The 27,692-nt window shown below is 39.1% G+C and overlaps 1 protein-coding gene across 5 annotated transcripts in view; it reads left to right on the top strand.

Moving 5' to 3' along the window:
* NELL2 (neural EGFL like 2) overlaps positions 1-27,692 on the top strand; it is a 400,969-nt gene that overhangs the window by 93,653 nt on the left and 279,624 nt on the right. For all 5 annotated transcript variants that reach the window (XM_073882092.1, XM_073882091.1, XM_073882095.1 and 2 more), the window contains exon 4: positions 17,415-17,565. In XM_073882092.1, coding sequence (XP_073738193.1) covers positions 17,415-17,565 — 151 coding nt within the window. The remainder of the gene's footprint in view (positions 1-17,414; positions 17,566-27,692) is intronic.

Consider the following 27,692-nt stretch of genomic DNA (forward strand, 5'->3'; position numbering starts at 1 on the left):
TTTGGTGTGGATGGAAAGTAATGAACATATGGGAGAGTGGCCAGGGGTGAGATTGAAAGGGCAGCAACAATAAGACAACGTTGAATACTGAAAATCAGAATGGAAACTTGACCTTTGGCATCTGTCTTGCCAGTGTGTGCCATTGCTCATGGGAAGATCTCAGAAGGCCTGGGTTAAGCAGTGCAGTCAAGCCTAGCTGCCAGGAATGCAGTACAAAGCTGTGTCCCCAGATGGAAGGCAAATGGTGTTATCATGGGGGAGAAGAGTGGAATTATTATGGTCTTTTTCAGTGTAGTCATTATGAAAACTTTTCACCGTGATCCTAGCCTTGACAGCAAACTGAGGGCGTGGTAGTCCTTAAATGAAAACTTCACTAAGTAAGTTAGGTGGAAGTTTGAAAAGAAACTCTAGCAGCAGAAAGGGCTTTGATTTAGATTATTACAAGTACACATTTCATATTAATATTTCTACATAGAACTGAAGAGCCCTTTTTGGAAAGCCTTTTTGTTTTGATATTACTCAAATATTGATATTAGTCAAGGACAGCGCGGGATTTTTCTGGTTTTAAATACTAATGCTCATGTTCTTAATTGGTATTTATGAAGAGAAATCTTATAGATGCTTAAACCATTGATTTGGGTCATTGTTACAAAAAATTCTTTTTTTATGACTTATGTTGCAATCATTTATATATATTGGATCATCTCTGTTTTCTTCTAGTACAATTTTTGTTTTCTTTACAGCCATTGTCATAAGTAACATGAAAACATAAACATAGACTGGTTTTTCTAGTAATGATTATAGCGCTTTAATTTTCTTTAAAATTTTGTTTGAGGTTACCGAAGTTACTGAAGATGCACATAAATATTCTGCAGAGGCATAATTAGTACAATGGTAGGGAATAATCCTTCACAGATGGTATAGAGGAATAAGAGAAGAATTTTACAAAGATCATAATGAGAACAGGAAGTGGTGTAATATAAATTCACTTGTGTGCACAGATTGGAGTGTGCGTGGGGAGATGTGGGGGATGCGCAAAATGAAACCCCCTCATTACACGCTGAAAATTGCCATCTTGCAGTCAGCGGATTCTCCTCCTTCTCAGATGTTGAAGCAATGCTTCCAGACCAGCAGAAGAAAATTTCATAGTTCAATATATTTCCACTTAGTTGATGAACTCACAATCGTGGCTATTAAAAGCTGATGATGTGCATGTTGAAATGACTGTTAATATCCATATCTATTAGAGAAGTGTTCTGCTCTTCCCATGACTTTTCTGTCACTCAATGCAATAAAAATCTAACTACTTTAGTTCTGCTAGAAGAGTTGTAGACATGCATGTCCAGTTGTCTGGCGATGAGGCTTGCCTGTTTATTGGCACACACCAATTTATTTGTGCACATCAATTTGAATTCTTTGAATATCAAAGTGTGTGTGCATGCATATGTGTGTGAGAGACATATTAATTGGGTACTTATTATGGACCAAGGACTGTTCTAAGTGGTTTATACATATTAATCCTGACAATGACCTATTTGTACTATTATTATTCCCATTTTACAGGTAGGAGCCAAGGTAACCAAGGCTAAAGGAGGTTGAATAACTTTTTAAATTTATTTTAATTAATTTATTTTTTTTAAAGATTTTATTTATTTGACAGAGAGAGACACAGAGGGAGAGGGAACACAAGCAGGGGGAGTGGGAGAGGGAGAAGCAGGCTTCCCACTGAGCAGGGAGCCCAATGCGGGGCTGGGTCCCAGGACCCTGGGATCATGACCTAAGCTGAAGGCAGCTTAACGACTGAGCCACCCAGGTGCCCCGAATAACTTTTTTTAAACTAGAAAACAGTGGAAATGGCATAGAAACTCAATATATATACTGACTGCAAAGTGTGCACACTTATTAAAAAATGCTTATTAAAAATGTAGGTACACTTATGCAGTGAAGGATCAGTACTCAATTTGTGCATTACCTATGTAATTCATATTGACATTACTTACAAAAACCATTTTTCATGTTTGTTCCATGTGAGTGGTAGTTGCTGGGTTTTGTAGAGTCAACAATAAAAGTGCTCTTACTGACCTTTCAATGTATCCTCTGTTGACACAATTTCAGACATCTTTTTTGTGCTTTCAGGGGCGTCGTGATCCTGTAGTTTAGTACCATAGTTCTCAGTGGGCTTTATTACCTTTAATGAGGGATATTTTCATGCTGCATCTTCTAAATACTAAAGACAAGCTAAAGGATTTGAAATTGAACCCCTCAGACTTCAGTTTCTAGATAAATTTTAAAAAACGAAAGAGATAAGCTCATGGATTGTGGTTTGCTTGTGTTGTTCTTAGAGAGTCGAGGCTTCTGTGAAGTGCATTTGCAGTATTACAATCAAACAGCCTCCTGTGTGGCTTTCACAAAGGCCATTTTACTCTTGGAGCTCACATCTTGAGGAAGCTATTCTCCAGTGATTTGTGCTTCTACTGTAAGATGATTTTAGGATATTATAATAAAACTGGCACACAATATAAATTCTTAATGCTGCCTCGAAATCTGAATTGACTTAATATGGACAATTTAATCCATTTTTTAGTTTTGAAAGGAACATTGCTATTACCAAAAGTGGGATAAGAAGAGTCAGGGCCTTAGCAATCAAAAAGCCAAAATGTAGTTCTGAGTCCTCCAAAAATATTTGAAAAAGGATCTGGAAGATATGAATCAACTTGTTAAGCAAAATGCTTTGAAATTATTCTTCTATAGTGTTTGGTTTCAAAGGTAGCTATCCACATGCACAGCTATGGTGATAATGAGATGAGATTGATGAAGGCAAGCCCTCAGCATGACGCCTGGCTCATAGTAAGCAGTCACTAGATGCTGGCTGTTGGAGGCCCGTCCATCCATCCATCCAGCAGCCATCACGCAGAGGTGGAGAGCACAGTCTCTGCTGAGGACTGCCTGCGCCTACCACTTACCAGCCAGAGAGCCTAGGCAGTGGTTCTCAACCAGCGACAGTTTTGTCCCCCAAGGGGCATTTGACAATGTCGAGGGACATCTTCAATTGTTGCCATGAGTGGTGGAGTCCTCCCAGAAGCTAGAAATGCTGCTCAGCATCACACAATCCTCTGAAGAGCCTCCCCCGCCCCCCTCCCAGCCACAACAAAAAATTATCTGGTCCAAAAGGTGGAGGAACCGTGACCTAGAACAAGTGACTTCATTGCTGGAAAATAAGACCCCGAATAGTGCCTCATTAGCGAATACAAAGAAAGCACTTAGAAAAATGCTTCCTGTAGTAAGCACTCAGTAAATTCTAGCTCTTGTTATTCATTCAACCATTATTTACAGAATGCTCACTCTGGGCCAGGCACTCGCCCAGATGCTGGGTATCTAGTGGACGTGGAAGTGAAATAGGCCCGGTCCCTCCCCTTGGGAGCTTGCTGTTTCGGACTCCATGATTGCTGCAGAGGCCAGTGCTCCTCAAGGGGCAGCAATGTTGGGTCCACCTCATGCTCTATATGCCTCCCTCTGCTTGAATACAAGCTCCTTCTTCATCGCTTTAGAAAATAAATCTCTCTTTTAGACTCAGAAGAATCCACCCCAGGAAGCTCCGGCTTCCCCATCACACTCACCCGAACTCTAGCATCACAGACCTCTCACCCCAATCCATGTACAGACATTGCCAGTCTGTCTAAGCGTACTTTGAGAGTGGGGAGGGGTCTTTTATGCCAGTGGCTCTCCAGTTAGAGGTCCTCTTCACCCCAGGACTGTCTCTCTTTCTTCACTACTGCTTGCGAGTGTCCAAGCCTTTCTTCATCAGTGCTGGAATCCCTGAGTTTCTTCTTCACCCTCCTTCTCTTATTTCTTTTCTTTTCTTTTTTTTTTTTTCCAGAGAGGGAGGGAGGAGGGGCAGAGGAAGAGGGAGAGAGAGTCCTAGGCAGGCTCCACACCCAGTGCGGAGCCCGGTCTCACAACCCTGAAATCATGACCTGAGCCAAAATCAAGAGTTGGATGCTCAACTGACTGAGCCATACAGGCGCCTTTCTCTCATTTCTTCAGAGCTGCCAGAAGCTGCTTGGGCTCCTGCTCTTGTTCCTATAGCCTACCATAGCCCAGAGAAGGAGAATCTCCTTTATAGGTGCTCTTTAGGGAGGAGACATTCTTAGGGACCTAAGAGGGAAGTTTGAAGCCAAGCTGTGTCATCACTTTTAAGCTTGGGTAACCAAGGCCTTGCATGCCAACCATTCGCAGTTCCTCAGCCAGTTCTGACCAGAACAGGGAAGACATTGGGACCTCACTCCACTAGTGCAGGGTACAACTGGTTGGAATTCACTGTGCTGAGAACTGGTGCCTGGTGTTCCCAAGAAAAGTCTTGCGCTGCCATGTGCTTACTGAGTCATACTTCCTTCTGCCCCACTCTCCTGGTCCAGTTCGCATAACTGGGCTTCTGCTTTGGTTTCATCTTAGCCTCGCAGTTGTGAGTAACACAGTGTCTCTGAAAAGGCTGATCGCAGAACGGTGATCTGTTCCTCACCACCTGTCTAGACTCCTTACATTTTCTCCCTCCCTTCCTCCCACACACCTTATGCTCTAGCAATATACAATACCGGAGGCTCCATGAATGTCCCATGCTTCTGCACACCTCTGAGCCTTGCACATGCTGCTTCATCTGCCTGGATCTCCCAAGTTGAACCGAGCCCAAGTTCACCTTTATGTCTGACTGTCAGGTACGAATTGCTAGCTCCCTTGTTCAGTGTCTAATCTACAGCTATTGAGTTATACCATCCCTCTATCCCATCTTGGCTTCCAGACTTCTCCTTTGCCTGTCGAGGTGCCAGGCATTTCTGAGTTCAGCCTACTAGATCCATGGAACCAGAATCTATTGGATTTAAATCAGCCACAACATACTGAAGTAGGTTGAATCTTCTGAGGACCTAACCGTCATGTATAATATTGCTTCTGTGTGAAAAAGCAGGCCACAGTCCTAAAAACTGGTTGAACAACAATGCTTTGGAAACAGCCACATTTACAAATCGTAGATTGGCCATAGCAATAATGTGTATGTGTGTGTGTTTGTATATGTGTTATGTATACATGCACACACGTATATGCACACGTATTTATGTACTGTATTTATGTCTTCTGAACTTACACACATACTTTATGAAACAAGAGGAAAGAATAAATAAAAATGCTAAAAATAAAAAATCAGAAGAAAAACAAAATTGGGGTGTATTTCTAGGGAATGAATGTGAAATTGTACAGATAAGGGAGAGAGTGTATGTAAATGAGGACATACATGATTGAATCATTGGATGGTGGTATTAAAATAGGAAATATACTGTTGATGTTTGGGCCTAATTTCCAGAATTAGAAATGGAAGTATATCTTTCACATATCCACATGTAATTCTGATCTATCTAAATGTGGTACTAGGTAGAAAGACTCGCTTTATCTTCCCAATGCTAGTAAGGAAAACAATTTTGTGAAAGTGGAATATGAACCAAGAGGAAGAAATATATGACCTGGAATAACATTCGGGTAGGAAATTCTGGAATGAAAGAAAACAGCTGTTTTAAACTACCCTCAGGTGTTCTAGTTTAAGTAGAATTTTAAACCCTAACAATTTTTTCCTAGCCTGGACTAATGAGATAGTTGGACCTGTTAATTAGTATGGGTCATGCCTTCCAGGACCTCTCCATAAACCTTTGTGCAGGTTAAATTATGTTTGTGTGTGAGATGATCAGGTATTGCCTGCAGTGGTGCAGTGACCCCAAGGCTGTAAACCCTGCTTTGGTGGAGACTTAGGAGGGAGGAGAGTGACTGATCCTTACAGCCAAGGTAGGTATGTTGTTTTACCTTCCACACTTTGAAAAGGAAAATTCATTCAACTCCGTTCTGCAAATATTTATTGAACTTCTCTCTGTCTTGGGCTATAATTGCTGTTAGTTATTGGGAGAGGAGAGAGATGTAATGTACAGATCTTGCCCTCAAGGAGATTAAAATTGATCTTTCAATTTTAAGTAAGACTGGCAGAGAAAGCAATTAGACAAGAAACAGAGAAAGATATAAGGCAGCACAAAGTGCTACACTGAAAAATAATGAAAGTACATAGTAAACGATCAGAGCTATGGGCTGTCATAAAAGGAAGAGAATTGTCATGGAAGGTGACATGTTAAATCCTGACTGCAATATAATTCCTGGATTATTTTAATGGCCAGTTCTCCTCTGTTTTAAAGAGTGTAAGATAGAGTGGGGAAATTATCTGTAGACCACTGTGTAGATTTTTTGCCTGAATTTTTTTTTAATCTAATCTTACACAACAAAAGAAATAAAAACAAGAACATTGATTTAGTAAACGTTTTAAACATTTCTCATAGGTCAACACACAGCTATCCCCAAAACAGATGTGGAGATGAGAGAAGACAAGTCTAGTGCTTTCCTTTGGCTCTGGAAGGTGTTTCTGGCCATTCAATTAGAAATAATTTTCTCTGACATTCTAGAAATTTATAACATTTCTAAGAAAATACTCAACCCACACTGTCAGCATCTGGGGGGAAAGTTTTGAATCTGCTCTTAACTGAGGCCTTCTATCATTCCTTTTTCTAGGAACATGCTCATCTCAGAATGCTACACAGGACTACGTTCTCATAAATCTAGCATCCCCATGCAGACTTGCTGTTTCATATTCCAAGGAGAAAGGAGAGAGAGTCTTTAGTTTTAATACATAACAATATATAAAACAGTATTATAAATTTTTTTGTATCGTTCTAGTTTAGTTCATTGGAATTGCCCTTTACTCCACCTTTTAAATCATAATGTTAAACTAGGTGGCAATGGGAAGGAATATTTGAGGCAAAATAAATCTGTAACCTTTACTTAGTTACTTGAGCAGACAACAGTACATTGTCATTAAAAGGCACAGAAGTAGGTGGCGAAGCCATCAATGAGCAACACAGCTGGCCACACTTACTAATTGTCTTCTGCATGGGCTATGCTAAAAAGGAGAATCACAAAATTGATCCCTGAACTTGGAAAACATCACAGAATGAGGGAAGATAGGATGTGTCCCCCAAATTTACATGTCAACAGCATCAATGAAGGCAAGTTAACAAACAGCATTTGTCTCCTTCCTTTTCTGCTTGCACAACATCTAGACTTTCTCTCACTAAGCCTCCTATCACATTATTTTGGTCTTCCTTTCTAGACATAAAACATAACTAACTAAAGATATAAAACACTTGTGCTTCATCCAGGGGAAATTATATCTGTATTTGTTGCTTCCAGGAGTCAGTAAACTGTGGTCCTGTGGGCCAAATTTGAGGCCTATATTGTATGACCCCCTTGAGCTAACTTTTTTTTTTTTAAGATTTTATTTATTCACAGACACACAGAGAGAGAGAGAGAGGGCATGAGCAGGGGGAGAGGCAGAGGGAGAAGGAGAAGCAGGCTCCCCGCTGAGCCAGGAGCCAGACGTGGGGCTCGATCCCAGGACCCTGGAGATCATGACCTGAGCCGAAGACAGATGCTTAACCATCTGAGCCACCCAGGTGCCCCATAGCTAACATTTTTTTTTTAACATTTTAAAATGTTTTTGACGTTTTTAAATGATAGTAAAAAAAACAATAAAAATAAATTTGAAAGATTATGCAACAGAGATGTATGTGGCTTATAAAGCCTAAAATAATTTGCTGTCTGGGCTTATGCAGAAAATTTTGCTAATCCTTGTTTTAAAGAATGACACCCCATTCTGGATGAGTCATAGGAAACTTGGGGAGATGTATTACTTAGGGAATAGGCTAAGCTCCTGTAACAAAGAGGCCCCAAATGCAGTGCTCAAAGAAGGACGTCTCAAAGTACTCAAAGAAGGATGTCTATTTCCCTCTCATACAACAACCTCAAGGTAGGCAGCGGTTCCAGGGCTGATGGGTAGCTCTGCCACATTATTCAAGGCCCCACATTGCCCTCGTCCTCATTGAAGAGCTTGGCTTACTACCTCAATATCCCTGTTCCAGTCTCAGGGAAAGGAGAGTGGAGGGCATTGTGTTTCCTTTCTAATAATAAAATCTGAATTCTAGCACATATCACTTCTACTACATCCTATTGACCAGAACTTGTCACCTGACCACCTTAGCTACAAAGGAAACTAGGGAATGTAGTTTCTAGCTGGGTAACCATGGGGATTAGAGAAACTGGTTTGAGAAACTGACTATTCTGTGCTCTGTGTCCTTTGGTACCTTATAATGAATGCTGTTTTCTTTGTTGCAGTGAAAATAATAATCGTTAAAAAAATGTAGCACGATTTTGATAGGGCAGTTAATCATGATAACTGATATTTTGCTGTCTTGTTATTCCAGAATAATTTGATTATTCTAATTAAAGAAGGATAAAAGCAGAACGAACTTCCAAAATTGATGTCTCAGGTCAAATTGGCCTATTAGGTGGAAGATGAAATTGTGCATTTCAGCACTTCAAGCTCTGCATAATTGATGGAGCACTGCATCCTATCTCTTGCTATTCAGCAAAGATTCCGTTAAAACCTGCTTGTGCAATCTGGGGTTGCATGATATATAACCTTCACATTTTATATAAATGTGTAAACCTGCATATTATAGATCCCTGTTCCTTACTCTTGTCAATAGGTATCAACCAAATGTTAAAGATATATAGTAGAGATCTCACCTTGATCCTGTTAGTTTTCTTTCCTCTTTTTACACTAATAATTTGACTAAAGCTGAGCCAAGCCAAGGACACATGTGGATAAAAAGGTAGACAGATTTATATATATAATAATATATGTATGTAATATTTCTTTTTTTCTCTCTTATCCTTCTCAGGGATTGAATGAGTATTTGACCAGACCTCAAAATAAAGGAATAACTTGTGATTCAATTTTCACTTAAAAAGTTAGCATCTGTGCATTTCTCTTTTGCACTTAGAGTTATTCTCTTAATTGATATGACTACCTTATGAAGAGTAATTATGTGTGCATTTAAGATATAACATATATACTATATATGGGATAATTTACAAGACGGAAAAATGACCTAGTTCATGAATTTATACAATTTAATGTTAAAATGAGTTCATTGTTAATTTAAGCAACTCATACACCAGTAACTGGTGTCAGTATATGAGGTGCATTTGAACCTTTTGATGTACGGCTAAGGGTAAGACCAGTGAAAAAAGACCAGTGAAAAACTGAGTGTTTTTCCTTTTTTTAAAAGTCATTCATGAAAAGACATTTTCATTTATTCAAGGTTTCAATGGCAAGGCAAAAGCATGTTTCATAAAGTATGATAGTCCATGAACTTAATTTTACTTATGCATTTAAGACATTGGCTTTGATATTAGCTGATATGGCTTTGTATGTTTGCAACTATCAGTTTGATAATATGTTAATACTGTAATTTTAAGCTCAAAATTATAGACATTTTGTTTGTAGCTCTCCTACATTCTGACTAAATTTTGTTCTACTTCATTAATGAAAATTCCAACATATGAGTCATAAATGATTTGCTTAACATCAACCATTTAGTTGCTAAATCCAGGAGTAGAGCCTACTATTCATTTTTGTTTCTTTGAATGGTGCGGATGCTTATGTTTTAATTTCTGATTATATTCATGTGTGTATGTTTTTCTGTGGTTGTATTTTCACAACATTAAGCCAAATAATACATGAAGATACATATGCTTATTATGTGTTGAATCCAATTATAATTAGCTGTTGATTTGAAGGAAACTTTTGAAATTGTTTTGGGGTTTAATGGGAATAAAACGTAGAAGGGGAAGTCAGCTTTCCAAGAGTATGCACTGGGGTAACCTAGTAACGTAAGGGACACAGAGAGACAGCTAGAGGGTGAGGATGAGGCATCATTAGATGTGGGTTTGCCCCATTAGAAAGTTATGGATTACTCATACATTTTGCCTAATAATTTTTTAAGGAGAATCACTTAAAAATTGCCTTTTAAAAAAGCTTTTGAGGTTTACAGTTTATATCAATAGTTTAGAGTATATCTAGCTGAGAGATAATATAATATGAATTGTTTTGTAGATTTGTAAAGCTTAAATTGATCTGAAGATCAAGAAAAGTGTATTTATCTTCAGAATATATTTTTATAAAAGTTAACTTTAAATCAGGGTTTATTTACTTACCAGAGTGTGCATCACCATCGCTTTGGTAGGGCACTACCGTGTAATAATAGGAAGCACACTGGCTTGGGTGAGGATTCTGGCTCTGCCGCTTAAATTTGGTCCGCTCATTCGTTTATCCTATCCTAATTGCTTTTGATAGTTCTGTTGAAGGAGGTCACGGAGAGGACACGACCTCGGATTGACCCTTGAGCTGGGCCTCAGCAATCAAAGGCTCCTACCCTCCTCCCTGTCCTTGAAATGCACGCTTTGCCCACCATTCCCACAGTAGGAGTCATTTTCAGGGATTCATTGGTGAGAGAGTCGTGTATTGTTGTGAGCATGTGGATTGGTGTAACTTGAGTGAATCCAGTTAAGGCCTCTATATAAATTTAAGATTTTTGCCAGCGGATGGAGAGATCTGTGTGTCTTGCGACTGCCCAAGGCAAGCCTTGTAAGTAAGTTCCTTTGCGTATTAAACCTGCCACCTCCCATTTGGAGTGTCCTGCCTCTTTCTTCCGTCTCTCCTTGCCCTCCGGTCCAGGGCCTGTTTAGATATCACTGGGGAAGCTCCTGAGGTTTCAAGCCAACAAGTTTCTAATAGAGTAAATTCATAGAAATGAGCTCTGATTTTGAGCCACGTATGGTGATGATTGCAAGGGTCTTGGCTTCTCTGTCTCTCTTTCCTCATCTGTAATTTCTATTACTGTGGAGCAATAATCCCATTTATTCAGAGTTGCTCTGAGGCTTAAGTGAGATTGTTCATGTTTAAGGACTTTGCAAACTGCATATATAGTGTTAATCAGATTTTAATGGCTTTTAAAATTGTAACTATTACTTTGCCTTGAGAGTTTGCACTGTAAAGCCACGGATATGCTGAAGGAGGAGTGGGGAGTAAGACCAACAGACAGGAACTATACTAATAGTTCTGACTCCATATGTTTCTAACCTGAATTAGAAGACAACAGCCTTTCATAGTTAGAGACTGAAAAAAGAAGTCATTTGGTGAGTTTTGGCACATTCTAAGTCAACCATCTTACGCCTGAGATTAGACTGATTTTGTAATTGAATTTGCGCATGGTATTTGTATTAGTCTGGTTATGTGGGGGGAAATCAATTTAGGTTTTATACAGTGCAGATGAGGTAGGACCTGTCAGTGGCAGAGACTCATTTGATTCATGATGGCAGTTGTAGTAATGCGGTTTAAGGGCAAAAGAAGAAAATTTTAATTCTTGCCGATTTCTTTGTTATTGGTTGATGGACAAATCCCTTCTCTTTACTTTTTACTAACACACCAAAAATACATAAAGAAGCTCCGGTCTGACTCTCTTTTTCAGTAAGCACCCGTGTTTGCTACCACCTACATACTTTCATTAATTTCCGGTCTATTTTTGAAATAAACCAGTCTCTCTCTCGCTCTCCTTTCTCCCTTAACTACAATGTATATGGGGAAATACATAACACATTGTTGAACTCCCTAAAAATTGTGACTACATTCGCTCGGGAACTCATCACTCCATCCTGGTAGTCCCACGACTAAAAATGAGTATTTTGATGAGATCGCTTCTGAACCACTTCATTACTTATTGATAACTGCTTTAAAATGCCACGAGTTTGTTTTTTTTTTTAAAGCAGGTTTTTTAGGCTCTGCACACAATAAAAATGGAAAATGTTGAAAGTTTTATTTTAAACTCAAGCGATTCTCCAGTTAGGAAACCTACTCCAGTGTGGATGTGTAGATTAGTTTTTTTCTTTTCTTTCTTTCTTTTTTTGTAGATTTTATTTATTTATTTGTCAGAGTGAGAGAGAGAGAGAGAGAGAGAGAGAGCACGAGCAGGGGGAGGGGCAGAGTGAGAAGCAGGCTCCCTGCTGAACAAGGAGCCCCACGCGGGACTCGATCCCAGGACCCTGGGATCATGACCTGAGCCAAAGGCAGCCGCTTAACCCACTGAGCCACCCAGGCATCCCATTAATAAGTTTTTCTATGGGGCTTCATAGTAGTGTTTAAAGGCCACTTTCATCAGCCTGTTTTTCTCAGAAGAGGCAATTTGAAATGACCCCTGTCAGCCTTTCATTGAAAAGAAACTCAGTTTACATTGATTTTTGTCCATAAATAAATGCTCATTCATAGTTCTGTAGGACTAGAGAGTGGTAGGCAGGATTTTATTTTAAGAATAATTTGATTGTCAAAAACTTTTATGCCAATTTCCAAATGTGGAAACTGATATTTTATGGCTGAGTTTGGGATACTTAGCATGAAAGTAAGCTCAGAAATCACCACAAGGGTATCGTGGCTGTGGGTAGTTTTAGTGGATTCCACAGTCTCACTGCTTGAAAGAGTAATAATGATAAATATAATCCTAATAGCCAACACATGGTGTTTACTACATGCCAAGCATAGCTAATAATCTGCCTCCCTGTCATTGAAACCTCATTCTTCTGGGTTAAGAGTGTGTTCTGCCAGTCACCACACTTTATTTCTCTATGTTTGGTTCCTAATAGGAGGCCCTATTGAGAAATTGCTTCACATATACCTGTATTAAATTACTAATTCTGAAAACTGAAATGATAAAAATGAAGTAAAATTAATTCTCACATGATGGTTTCTTTGACTTGATTTTCTGGTGAAGACTAGAACTGGGTCTATAGTAATAATTGTGGGGACTCATAAGTCTCTCTGAACACTTTATAATCCTTGAGATGAAAACAGAAGGCAGGAATGTTAATTTTGCAAATCGAGAAACAGAAATGTAAATGAGGAAAGTGACCTTTCTTAAAATCACTACTAAGCTAGTCGCTTATGGAACTAAAAATGTTGTCTTATATAATTACTTTTTTCTGGATTATTTTCTATGTTGGTGCTCTCTTATTTGCATTTCTGTTTGTGAGTGGCAGTTAAGCTTGGATAAAGGATGCCATGTTCAGGGGGCAGTGCGATTTAGTGGAGAGAATACTGGACCAGAAATTGTCGTCCCCGTCAAACCTCTGGCATACCAGGTGCCTTTGGGTGAATCACAGGATTGTTCCGTGGCTAGTTTTACTCATTGAAAAAGGAAGTAGTAATGGTTGTCCCTGTCAAGTTTCCAAGGCTTTATGAGAACAAAAATGAAATGTGGATTCAAAGGGAAAAATGTATCATTATACATTTTTTTAAAAGATTTTATTTGAGAGAGAGAATGAGAGAGAGAGAGAGAGAGAGCGAGCACATGAGAGGGGGGAGGGTCAGAGGGAGAAGCAGACTCCCTGCCGAGCAGGGAGCCCGATGCGGGACTCGATCCCGGGACTCCAGGATCATGACCTGAGCCGAAGGCAGTCGCCCAACCAACTGAGCCACCCAGGTGCCCTCGTTATACATGATGTGCAGCATTATTTGTGTGTGTATAAGGTTGTATATGTTTTTGCTACTCTGTGTTAGATTTAGTTTCTTTGATGGTCCATCCTTCTGTCCTCTCATTATTGTGATTCCCGTGATTTCAGACACTATGTTCTGATGGCTTCTAAGTCTATCTTGCCAACCTTGACCTCTCTCAGGAGTGGTGCCTGCCTCCTATTGGACACTCCCACCTTCAGGGCCCATCCCACGTCAGAATGACCGTTGCTAAAACTGATACCCCATCTGGGTACCATCATACTCCCACTGCATTTCTCTTCATCTGGTCTCTCAAGCTAGAAACTTTAGATTCGATTAGCTTCAGTTTTCTCTTTCTTTTGTGTTTTGCATGTGTTTTTATCAGTGACCAAATTCTTTAGATTCTATTTTCTAAAAATCTCTGGAATTCTAACTCTCCTGTTTATTCTGACGCTCCTCACAGAGTTCAGGCCCCCATCAAGTCCTTCCTGGACTCAGGCATAATGAATTTATGAAAAGCATGTTTTTAAGGGCAACAATAGATTTAAATAATATTAGGGTGAGGTGAGGGTTGGTAAAAGATGGTGTTCTGTTGAAAATATGATGCAGTCATAATTTGTACTTCCTGTAGGTGCTCTCTCTGTCACAATCAAGTAATCTTCACCTGTGTCCTGGGCCCCTGGGCTGGGGATGCCAGGTGAGGAGACCCATCTTGAGGCCATAATAAGTCAGATGAGGTTTTCTCCCTCAAACGGCCTTCCATATTGCCCCTCCCCATAACACAGGTGGGAAGTTCACTCAAGTCTGTTTTTAGATCTCTCTGTAATGAACTTGGCTAATCAAGACGGGGGAAAAAAAACCCCAATATTATTTCTCCTGTTACTATAGAATGAGCTGAATGAGACTTCTGCTGGCTGTGTTTGTGTTGGAGGGTCCCTCCTTCCTGCAAGTCACCCTACGCTCATTGAAGGAGCAAAAACGGGAAGGTAATGGCCTGGGAGGAGGGGTTGGACAGGATGATTTGGTTTGGGAAAGGTAGTTTAGGGATGTCAAAATGTGATGTTTAAAATATGTGAAATCTAACAAAAGAGTCAATGATCATCTGAGTTGTGAGAGTTTCTCTTTCTTCAAATAACTTTCCACATGGCCACCAGAGAAAATTTTCCAAAATACAGATTGATCAGTTTTTAAAAAAAATGTTTTCTTCACCTACAGATTCCTTCACTACGTTTTCAACCATGGAGTCTTACATTTTTATTAATGATACTCAAATGTAGTCTACTCTTTTAGATCCTTCTTCCTTTCATCTTAAGGTCAATCTTTACACATCATTTCCTCTAAAACATAACAAAGAAAACTCACACAAATAATACATCCTCTCAACTATCCCCACAAATCTGACTGCAAAAGCAGTGGAAAATAATATAGAGGTTAGTGAAGGTTTTCTGTGCATACCAAATGACAAAACTTGCCAAAAAACCCTCAGTAAGCATCTCTTTTCTAAAGTTTCACTCGTAAGGCAGTTGTGGCCCAATTCTAAACTCGTTTTCTCCCAACAGATGAGCTCAAGCTCTCCGGGCCACATCTTTGGATCTCTCCGCGGGTCTGATCTTCATTTCTGTATTCAGTGTAGTCCTTTCTCTGCTTCTCTCATTTGCATCCCCATCTATCATCCTGTTCAGCAAGACAAAGGATGCTGCTCAAGCTCTACCTGCCTGAAATGGGGGGAAAGCATAATAAATATTTATAATTTAATTTTAATTTGCTTTTATCTATCAAATTAAGATGAAGTGATGTGGTTTGTGAATGATTTACGTGTGTATAAATTAGAGTGGATTAAAAGTTAACACTAGATGAATTATTCTCACAGAATTACATTTTGTGTGCGTCCTTGAGGAAGTAGAAGGTTTTGGAGCTGGGAAGAATTGTATGGAATCCCCATCCACAGCCAGTCTTATCCCTGATGGAGCTTGGAGAGAAACTATTAGGTTGACTATGGCAGAAATTGTAGATTATTGTTATGCTTTTGAGTTGTGAATATTGATTGGAACTGAGGAAGTTTCATTTTTGAAACAAGAAATTTCTTTTTCCTAAAACTTTGAACAAATATCCTGTGTCTGACTTCATTGCCCTAGATTAGGTGCTCACTCCAAAATCAATGACTGTGGATGGGGTTTGGTGTTGCTCTGATTGGTGTGGAGGAAGTCGTGTGTTGAGAGTTGGGAAGGATAATTTTCAGTGGTAAATAAGAGGGTTTCTTTTGTTCTATTTGTTTTTTTGTTTTGTTTTGTTTTTGTTTTTTTTTTACCAAGGTGACAGAAATAACAGGTGTCCATTACAGTGGCACACAAGGTCCTGCCTATCCAGTCCAGCTTTCCTATCCAGGCCCATCCTGCAAAGGCTGCTCTTCACTCTTTCAGCCATGTCATGCCCTTTCACACCTTTCTGCTTTTTCACAAATTATTCCTATGACTGGAATGCTTTTCCCTCTCTTTTCTACTTGGCAGCTCCTGATCAATTGCCATCTGTTTTATGAGAGCCTTCTCTCCACATGATGTTGGCCATTTTTCCCCTCTGTGATCTGTCCACACTTTTGTACCTACCTGTATGACAGCATTTCTTTCATTGTAACTGGGATTATTTGTCCCTTCCTCTATTTTATGGGTATTTTGAGGACTTCTCCATGTCTCCATTCCCAGTGATGGACACAGATCAGGTGGTTACATTTTTATTCCGTAAATTTGTGGGGCTAGAAAGGTATGGAACTCTGGATTAATTCTATAATCTGTATCATTGAGGTTGTAGTTATCAACAAGATTTCTGCTACATTGCTGCTGAGGGAATGCTTGGAAATGTGTGGGAGAACTTTGGGTTGTCATAATGCCTGGGGGTCTGGCGTCACTGGCATTCACTGGACCAGGACCAGGGGTGTTAAGTGTTCTGCAATGCATGGGGCAGTTTTGCAAAAGGAGGGGTTCTTTCTAAATGCTGGTAGTTTTACCATTGAGAACTACCTACCTAGTAGTTACCTAGACTACCTAGACAAAAGTAAGTCTAGTTACTTAATCTACCTAGTCTAAAGCATAGAAACGAGGAGGATGATTTGATAACAACAGAAACTTTTTCTGGCTCCCATCAACCCTTTGCACGTACTATGAATAGGAGAGCCTTATGCTCAGTTCGCAGATGGCTTGAATGATAAGTTTTTCCTATCCACTAAATCCATTTCTATCCATATTGCCCCCATACCCTCTGGGTCCTGAGGTTGGACTGCAAGATTAAACGAGGTAGAAGTGTAGGGCCAAAATTTCTGCTCTTCCAGGGCATACCTTCCTTGGCTGGGCTTTCTCTGAGTCGGAGAGAGGGACATTGGAATGAAGTTCTATGTATTTCTTTCAACAATATGGTAAGACAATTTGATCTTAATGTTTCCTCCACTGCACAGAAGGCTGAGAGTGACTAATTTCAATGATCTTTTAAAAAATCTATTTATAGCACACCTTCTGGCTAAAGACATCAGTGTGGAAGGTGGCACATAGATTTAAAGCCACTTTTCTGTCATGAGGTGTCAGAAAAGCTAAATGGCTCTATCATGGTCTTTTAGGTCCTATTCTAAGAAGTACATCTTTTTGCTCATGGTTGACACTGACGTGGCTGTGGTATCCAGGATAAATTATGTCAGGAGAAAAATTGGGAGCACACTTCTTCAAAGATGATTCTTTGGTTCTTTGCCTCAGAGGGGACATTTTTGAAGAAAGATTCCTGGAACAAAAGTCCAATAATTGGTTGACTGTCCTGTGTTCTATGTAGCATAAATTCTTGTTGAAAGAGTCTGAAACTTGGTATTTATCAGTTGTTACTTGATAATGTTTTTTTGAAAGACGTTGCACAGAAAAGATACTTTGTAAAACCAAATTCTAGTATACTTAGTATATATTTCTTTTTTTAGATACTCCCAGAAGTATAAAAGCATCCACTGCTACAGCTCAACAGCTTTTTCAGAAGCTGAGAAATAAACATGAATTTACTGTTTTGGTGACTCTAAAACAGACCCACTTAAATTCTGGAGTTATTCTCTCCATTCACCACTTGGATCACAGGTGAGTGTGGCTGCTGGGGTTTTCGTGTTTTCATTATATATGGTTAAATGAACCCATTCAAAAGAAGTAAACAAAAGCAAGATATACTCTACACAAGATTGGTAGGAAACAGCTAGAATAATTTTGCTGCATTATGCAAAATCACAAACACCAGTAATTGAGATCAGCCTAGATGCAGAAGGAGCTGGTGCTTTTGATGTTGCTAAAAGCACACGCAAATCACCATTCCTAAGACATACTTATTAATGACTATTTTTTTCCCCTCATGAGATTTCTTCCTCAGTGTTAAAGGCAAACATATTTCTTCTTAATTTGTGAATAGTTAGCCACAAAAATACTATATTCAATTTCTTTAAGAAATTGCCTGGGTTTAGAGTTTAGTAGTTTTAAAATTTTTGTCCCTGATAGATACCTTCTTTTTTGACGCACCTCTTAGATGGCAGCAGTTATAACTGTGTTCTTGGATGTGCATTAAATCAAAATACTGCCTAGTATCTCTTAGCTTCTCACATGTGTCGAAGCAGGATTAGGAGGGCCGGTGGGAGTAATGACGAGGGGGAGGGGAGGGGAAGGAGAAATTCATTCATCACCCTTTGCATAAACATAGATTGTTACTGAATAATACCAAACAGCTCCAAATGATTCCTTCTTTTTTTTTTTTTAAAGATGTATTTATTTATTTGAGGGGGGAGGGGCAGAGGGAGAGAATCTTCAAGCAGACTCCAGGCTAAGTTGTGGAACCTGATACGGGACTGTATCCCAGGACCCTGAGATCATGACCTGAGCCAAAGCCAAGAGTTGGACACTTAACCAACTGGGCCACCAAGGCGCCCCCTAAATGATTCTCTCGTGAAAGAATAACCACAGTTCTGATAATGCAAGTTCCTTTGTGCTCACATTTTGAATACCCACTCCATGACTAACTGTGGGCCTTGAGTGCTTCAGTTTTCTCACCTGTGAAATAGGGGTAGTGATAGTACCTATCTGATAGCTTGTGGTGAAGATTAAAGAGTTTATATATATCGAGTGTTTAAGATATATAAGAGGTTTTAATGGTCCTGTTCAGGTGTGGGCAGAAACCGTCTTTTCTTGGGTTCTCTTATCAGAGATGACGCAGCCTGGGTCTTTGCAAACCTTTATTAAGTACTAAAGAGCAAACGGAAGCACAAATGTGTGGAGAACAAAATAGAGCAAGCTGACGGAGAGAGCAAGGTTCCTGATCACACGCTACCTGTATTGTTCTATTAAGGCCCTGCCTTAGGTCACCAGTAGCCCCAGAGGGTTGGCATAACTTCCTAGGCCCCTCACTTGGGCTTCTTTCCTTCCAGGTTCTGGTCTGTGATTGAGAGGAGGGTGCCATGCTAGAGTTCACTTGGTAATTGGATTAGGATCTTCAGGGAGGAGCAAGAAAGGGAGAAGCCCTCTCTCCAAGGGTTCACTAGGGCTTTTCCCCTTGGTGTGTTTCTGGTCCCAGGGACAGGTCTTATCTTCAAGTAATTGATACCTGAGCTCCTTTTTTTTTTTTTTTTTAAGATTTTATTTATTTATTTGACAGAGAGAGACACGGGAACACAAGCAGGGGGTAGTGGGAGAGGGAGAAGCAGGCTTCCCGCTGAGCAGGGAGCCCAATGTGGGGCTCGATCTCAGGACCCTGGGATCATGACCTGAGCCGAAGGCAGATGCTTAATGACTGAGCCACCCAGGTGCCCCCATACCTGAGCTCCTTGCTTACAATACTGCGACTTTGCCCATCTCACTTGGGCTTTAGGGAACGTGATTCACATACAATAAAGGAACATTGTTCCTTTACAGAGCAGCCTGATGCATTGCTGATTTCTTTCTTTCTCTTTCTTTCTTTCTTTCTTTCTTTCTTTCTTTCTTTCTTTCTTTCTTTCTTTCTTTTTCTTTCTTTCTTTCTTCTTTCTTTCTTCTTTCTTTCTTTCTTTCTTTCTTTCTTTCTTTCTTTCTTTCTTTCTTTCTTTCTTTCTTTAAGATTTATTTACTTTAGAGAGAGAGAGAGAGAGCATGATCAGGGGGAGGCACACAGGGAGAGGGAGAGAATCCTTGAGCAGACTCCCCACTAAGGGCAGAGCCTGACACAGGGCTGGATCCCAGGACCCTGAGATCATGACCTGAGCTGAAATCAAAAGTTGGACACTTAACTGACTGAGCGGCCCAGGCGCCTCTAGTGCTGATTATTTCTGCTTTGTGAAAAAAAATTTCCCCTGTATTTTGGGCACTAGATTTTTCTGTCCGGTAACTTTTCCCCACAAGGAACTCATCCAGCCTCCTTCCAGATGGCATACCCTTACATCCACGATGGCTGCTGCAGCCTCCTATCTTACCCCTCTTGTCTTGGTGCTGAGTAACCAGCGCTGGCTACTCCATCTGCTTCTCTGGAGACTTAATTGGCAGCACTTCTCAAGGTCCACTGCCCTCATCTGTATGCATCCCAGATGGGCAATGTTTTAGTTGGTCCCTGGAGTTGAATGTAATGAATAACTGTACAAATGTTTGACCAGCACAGGCTTCTTGTAATCTACACACTTTCAATCTTATGCTTACTGAGATAGTTTGAAAATTACTTTTAGCATCTTAAACAGTAAGTATGTGGACCTCTGAAATACCTGACTGTCATTGGGTAGATTCTTGGTGAAGGATCTGAGGAAGGATGACTTGCTGTCAGGCGGATTTTTTTTCTTACTCTTCCTGTGAAGTAGATGTGTGAAAACATGTGAGAATTTATATTGAGTTATTTCAATGAAAGATAATATTTGTTTTTCTAAGTTAATATGGCAATATATTTTCCCTGTAGAAAATATGGAAAGCAGACAAGTGTAAAGAAATAGAAAAACTCATACAAATCATATTACCAAAAGGAGACCAATGTTGACATTCTGTCATATTTTGATCTATTCCTTTTATCTGTATGTCATATTTCATTTAATCAGCCCCTTACTTTGGATATTTAACTCATTTCCTTTTTTGACTTTAATAAATAACACCATGATGAATGTATTTATACATAAATTTTTGTGCTCAGCTCTCATGCTTTCTAGTTATACTTGTTAAATTTAATATTAATTCTGTAATTCCTTGTTTTACTTACTCATTCTCTATATCATCTATAAATTTGATAACATTTATCTAAACAAATACCGTACTTGAGATATAACATATTTTTCTATGATATAAAAACTTATTTCAATTTGTAAGGCACTTTTCAATTGTTTAGTAAGCTAGCAGTTATTAAAGGCACTGTGCATTGGCTCCTTTGAGCCTCAGCATTGATTAGTGGTTAAGTGTACAGATTGAGAGGGGCACTTTGTGCATTCCTGTCCTAGCTCTGTCACTTCCTGGCTTTGTGACCTTGTGCAAATTACTTAACTCTTCTGTACCTCAGGTTCCTCCTCTGTAAGTCCATATAAAGTGCCTGAGAACACTGGAGAAAAAGATGCCACGAAAGTGCCATACTCACACAAAGTCAGTATTCTCGTTCCCATTAAACAGATAAGAAAAACAAGCCCAGAGAGCTTAAGTTGTTGGAGGTTCCCAACACTAAGCCACTAAGCGGAGGTAGGGTTTAAGTTCAGGTAATTGGATTACAGAGCCAGCCTGCTGGACATCGGTGCTCTGCTGCCTCTCAGTGTCTGTGGGAGGTTGTTCGATTTGGTTCTCTTCTGCCCAGTTGCCTCACAGCATCACTTAGCTAGTTAGTGACAGAATCAAACCCACTTATTCAGACTCTTGAGTGTGGTGTTTTTACCAGTACCCTGTGATATGTGCTAACCTGCTAGCACCCTGCCAGATCTTGGTTATGGTGTGTGTGTGTGTGTGTGTGTGTGTGTGTGTGTGTGTGTGTGTGTGTTCTGATCTTGTTGCTGAAGTTCTCTTTCTTCCCTTCATCTTATTCTGACTCATATTTTTAGTTTCATCATTTCCTGAACACTTATTTATTCTCTGCTTTCCTTCACAAAAAATGTAAGGTGGTTTATAGAGATATCTGTAGGACAACAAGGTAGGAATAGAGTGAAATATGAAAATCAGGGCGAAGGAAAAATAGAAACCCAGTTGGATGATTAAGATAATGCAATTTTTCTTGGTTCCAAGACCAAAGACATATTTCTCCTATGGCCTTTTTGGGAAGGATATAGTGAGTGTCTATAGAGAAACGAGTTCAGAGGGCTTCACATCAGCTGGTGGCATCATGCTGTAATGCACTTTGGGAAAAGCGAAGCTACTGTGATGCCAGGAACTTGTGTCAAGGTGTGAAGATCTTTGAAACCATACGGCACCCTTGGAGGTCCTTGGTAGTGTGCAGCCAAATTTTCCTACTAATATTCGTATCCCAGTAGTGCCTCTGATATGAAACTCTGACAAAAGACCATGTCCTTAAGGCAATATTCCATATAAATTGCTTTTCTCAGAAAAATATTGAATTCAAGTTAGACTTCCCTGGTAAGTACTTGATTTGTAGCGATGCTTGACATTTCAGTAAGACTTAAGTGTTGAGTGAGCAGCAATAGGAATTGAGTTGGAGAAAATACTGACATTTTATGTAAAAATTGAGGAGCCTAACAAGGGCACAGCTGGATGGAAGATGCCCATTTCTGCCTGAAGGAGGCAGTTCTCAAGAACAGGGCCACGCTTTTCCTCAGGAAGTAGAATGGGTTCTACACTCACATTATTGACGAATGGATCCCATAGAATGTGGAAATTTTAACTATGCTACAAATTTCAAATATTGTATATGACATTTATAGTAAATTTTGCAAATTAGGAAAATTACAAAGAAGGAAGTCAAAATCATCTGTAGTTTTACTACCTGGGAATAGTTTCTACTAATACTTTCAGTTATAAATGTCTACTTAAGGGTATAGATATAATATTAAAAAATTGAACCATACTATACATGGTATTTTACAATGTTTTAAAATTTAGCAAAATATCTTGAAGATTTTCCCATGCCAACAAACACTCATTTATAATCAAGTTTTTAATGACCAAAGATTATTCCACCATTGGATATAAATTAAAATAGAGGTAATCAAATTCTTACATATGCCATTAAAAAACCCAAAGTATCCAAAAAGTGTCTAAGGTATCCACTAAGATGAACTAGTTTGCAAAATTTGTGTCTGGATAAAGTGAATGAATTTATGTGCTCCCCAGATTGGTTAGCTATATATACCAGTTACATGTTGAAAAATGCCTATCTCAGTGAAGAGTTGATCCTTTAACTGGTGGGGATTAGGAGCAGGTCCAGCTCTCCATAAGGTCCTTCCAAGTTCACGGAAGAGCTCTTCCTTGGGGAAGCTCATTTCCTAGTTGGCATTGGTAGGGAGAGGTTGTGATGCTTCATCCAAGCACATGTTCTTATGGGCCAGGTGAGAAGCACAAGAACAAGAACTTGAGTTCTTCCTCTGACTTAGGCTTCGTGGGTTAGACCACAGGGTGCCTGCTACAGACCAGTTACTAAATAAACATTAGTATTCTAACCAGAGATGATGTGAAACTACTTATCCTCTCCTTTATGTTAGTCCCTCACTCCAATCTTAATTGCCATTCTGGCTGATTGCCATGAGAGCCTGGCTACCAGACTGTTCTGATGCCGACTTAGGGGGAAGTCCCCAAGAAATAGAAACTGTGGGGAACATCAGCTCCAGCACGGGCAGAGATGAAAGAAAGTGGAGTGTCAATGGCAGGCACATGGCCAGTCTGCTCATCACCTCTGTGTCCCCCCCTTGCTTTCCCTCTTCTTGTCCAAATCCTGCTCATACTTCAGAATTCTGCTCACGTCTCCAGAGAGCTTTTCCTGACCTTTCCAGTTTACATGACTTTCTTACTGCATCTGCCTCCAATGCAGTTTTTAAATTTGTGCCACTCTTTTTGGCATTCTGATATATAACATCTTATATTGGTATTTGTGTGTTTCTTGTATATACATATGTATTAGTTGTATATCAGACATTAAAAATGTCATTTGCTGCCTTTGATCACAATTGTAGCAAAAATTTATTGAGGATTTTTTAATTTAAGTTTTAATTTGTTTTTTTGTTTGTTTGTTTTTGAATTGGTAATATAACCCATTGTTCAAAATTTAAAAGGCACAGCAGGTTATAGAGAAGAAAAGTCTACCTCTGTCCCTGTCCCTAGCCACCTACTTTCTATCCCTGGGGGCAGCCACTATTATCCTTAAAAATTTTTGAAAAAAAGAAAAATAAAAAGAAGAAAATGCAGCTCAGCCAATCAGTGGTGTGCTGGAGTGGGTTCATATTGGCTTATGGGAGCTGAAACTTTGTGAGTGAGCTGCCATTATTATGATAGCTCGAAGTAGGCTATCATAGTGTGAGTATTTACAGTGTGGAAATCAGCAAATGCTACAAAGCAGGGACTTCTCTTCTGGATATATTTTAACTGATAAATATTATATTTTTCAATGAGTCCTTGCCTTTTTCATATTTCTTTTCCATCTTTCTTATACAAGTGGATAATGAACCAATATTTTAGAATTATTTCTCTAGAGAACAGAGAGCCAACTGTTGAACATTTACGAGCACCACTACTTGTAGTCCTGGCATCTAGAGATAACCACCATTACCCTCTGGGATGCAGCTTTTTGATCTTTTTCCCAGGTTTACTTACTTGTATAAAATTGTACATAGTTGATAACAATTCCTGATTAGATTTTAAGTTTTTGTCTTTTTTTTTTTTTGCTGTTAAGGATTGTGCATTGTCCTTATAAACCCCATTTCATGTAACATGCTGTCACATGGCATTACATGCTAAATAAATATTTGATGGATGAAATAATGAGTGGAAAATCAAGAGAAAGATCATCATGAGTGCACCAGGAATCATCAATGTCACAAAGTTTTAATCAGGCTAGGGCAAAAGACCTGGGGAATGTTGAAATTGCTCTATTAATGCAGGGTGCCTAATCTATTCTGAAATGTCATTAACTCTAGTGTGAGAATTTTGCTCACCGGCAGTCACGGCCTCGAAATGGCTGTAAGTCACATTGTTAGAGAATAATGACACCTGTAATGAGCTATATAGCAACATCTCAGCCACTGTGTTCAGCCTGGAAACCTAATCACACAACTTTGTTGATTTGGACATCTGAGACTAATAGACCCACTTGGATTCCGGGGCATCTGAAGTGAGCAAACAGCAAGACGGGTGTAGGAAAGACAGACATTACAACATCTCAGAACTGGAAGAGGGCTTAAGTCAAACCTTGGTACTGAAACATAGCTTCAAACACAGCTACATGATTACAAAACTGTGGGGAACCTCATCAACAGTGTCCTGGTGTGCTGTGAGTAAAATCTTATTTGGCTTCCCAACTGAGATTTCAATGGTGTTTCCAATAGTGTTTTTCAAGTAGGGGCTAATATTAAAAATTAGACCACAAACTTTGTGTGAGCACAGTGTAAAAAGCTGGTAGGCTCTTCAGCGGTTTCTGTGTATATTTGGCTAATACCAGTATTATCTGAAACAACAAACAATAATATATGGTGCTTTATGTCTGAAAGAATGAAGACATTCAGGCAGATCAGAGAATTCTCTCATCATTATGGTTTTCTGGCTGCTGCATTTTGAAAGGGAAAAAATAAAATAGAGAAATAATTCCAAGGTACTGATTCGCTTATCCATTTATACAGGAAATTTAGAAGAGAGATAGGAAAACAGTAAAGGCTCACTGAAAAGCAAAGTATATTTATAAGTTAAAATAAATGAGAAAATTTCCCCAAGTTGCGAAAGGGGAACTGTTCTTCCCTGTTCTGTTCTTCCATGTTCTACAAAACTATAGTTTCTTCAGGATAAATAATTTTTTTTTTGTTATCCCTTGGTATGGATTTGGTACACTTGCCTACTGTAATTTATGGTACTTCTTTATTTAAGGTGGTCTTGGACTTTAGATGTATAATTTGGGCTTTTATAACATAGGGTTATTAGGAATTTTCTTTATATCCAAACATTATTTGTGCTTCTAGCTTTGAATGCTTTACAAATAGCGTACAACAGGAAGAATTCGTGGCAATAGCTTTGCAAATAAATACAAAACTGTCTTGTAGCCTGCCATCATCTTCCATATTAATAAACTTGAGGTGAAATAAATGAGATTTTTTTCTATTCTCTTAGTATTAATTATTATACATTCTGGATGAGTAAGAATGTATTTATGTATGAGGCTGATAAAATGTATCTTCATATTTGTGAGTGCTTGTCATGTATTAAGCATTTCTCTTTCTTGACATTACTAAGTAGAAATTAAACTTGCTGGCAATATTTGCTTGGCTTAATGGGTCTGAACTAAAAGATGACTGTTTATCATGGATAAAATTAACAGACTGACATAACAGCTACTACACTCTTTACTTTTTCGTTGCATAGTACTTAATAAATAATGTTAAAGATAACAAGATTTAGAAGCTAAAATTTCAAGCCCCAAGTTCTTCATAATTCACAAAAACTTCACATTTTGTTCTCTTAAAGTATGTTTGTATATCATTATTTATATCTCTAATAAAATTATATCTTAATGTGTATTTTAATACCCACCCCCCCCAATTATTAGGAAAGTTGCAGTGTATATCCCGATGTGCTTAAGCATGCATATGTCATTACCAAGTAGGCATGGTGAGTTGCTCATCAAAGAAACAAAGTTAAGACAGCAAGCAAATGGGATTTCTTGTATCTTGGGTGTACTAAATTTATATATAGATGAAGTGGTGGAAGCAAGTACACATTTTAATATAGAGAGGTTATTTCATGGAGCACAAATCTCCCTTTCATGCTGAAGAACTGATGTTTTCCTTCCTGTTAGCATGCCACTCTTACTGCAGGGCCAAGGAGTGAATCAGTTGCCTTCTGCTGCCGCCAACTCCTATCCACTCCCTTCACACATTTTGGGTATTTACTTCCTTAGGCAGAGATGCAGAGGACCAGGGGTATTTGTAGACCTCCATCCTATTTGACCATGTCCAGTTATCAGGCCCCAAATATCGTAGACCAACACAAGACCCTTCTGCCATATCCATCTTGTAGCCTCTTTGCATCTACTCTTTACTCCAGACATTGGACTATCAGTGACTTGGCTGTTGTGTAGGCAGCTGTTTCTGAGGATCAAGCCTCCCATGTTTTAGGAAATCAACCTGGTATTCCTGCTTGAATATTTTTGTGCTTCTCATTTCTACATTGCCATGTTATTTCTTTTTATGTGATAGTAAATGTTAATTGTTCATTAGAAATAATTGGCGCATGTAGCTATTAATGATCACTTTGCTACTTTTTCTTTTTTCCTGGCATTAAAAAAATACTTCTAATGATGAAAAGATTTTTCTAAATAGTTCCTCACTCGGGAATGGAAAGTTTGAGGATTATTTTGGTTCTTTTTTTTTCTTTGATCAACACTTGTGACTTCATTATTTCCCTTCATACCATTTTTGAAGATATTGACATGTCAAAATTTTAGGGCATAGTAGCTTTCCCTGATTGCCTTTAGGTCAGATAGTCTTTTTTATTAAAATGTATTTTTTCATGGTTTCATTTTCATCTAATGCTTGAAGACAGCTAAAATTTATTTTAGCTTAAGTAAAAAAATGAAGCTCTAAACATTTTTTAAAACAGATAACTATTCCAACATCATTTAACTCTTTCCCTCCCTTCAACGGCAACTCCTTCCTTTATCATAAATACAACCTTATATTTATATTAAAAATCAATCCTGGCTATCTTTTCTGTTTCTTTTTTTTTAAACTTTTTATTTATTTATTCATGAGAGACAGAGAGAGAGAGAGAGAGAGAGGCAGAGGGAGAAGCAGGCTCCCAAGGAGCAGGGAGCCTGATGCGGGACTCGATCCCAGGACCCTGGGATCATGACCTGAGCCGAAGGCAGACGCTTAACCATCTGAGCCACCCAGGTGCCCTGTCTCTTCTGTTTCGTTAGTCAGTGTGCTTATTTTTGTACCAGTAATGTGCTCGCATAAATACTTTTTGATTTAAGTGAGCTCCAGGTAATAAGGATATTAACTCCATAGCATCCCTATTTTTCGTTTGCATTAAAGTCCTTATGGTGCTTTTCGACGCACTAGATTTTCTTAAATCTGATACACAGTCAA

Source organism: Callorhinus ursinus, unplaced genomic scaffold, assembly GCF_003265705.2.
Source record: "Callorhinus ursinus isolate GAN/ISIS: 27379988/994484 unplaced genomic scaffold, GSC_fseal_2.0 scaffold44, whole genome shotgun sequence".
Lineage (NCBI taxonomy): Eukaryota > Metazoa > Chordata > Mammalia > Carnivora > Otariidae > Callorhinus > Callorhinus ursinus.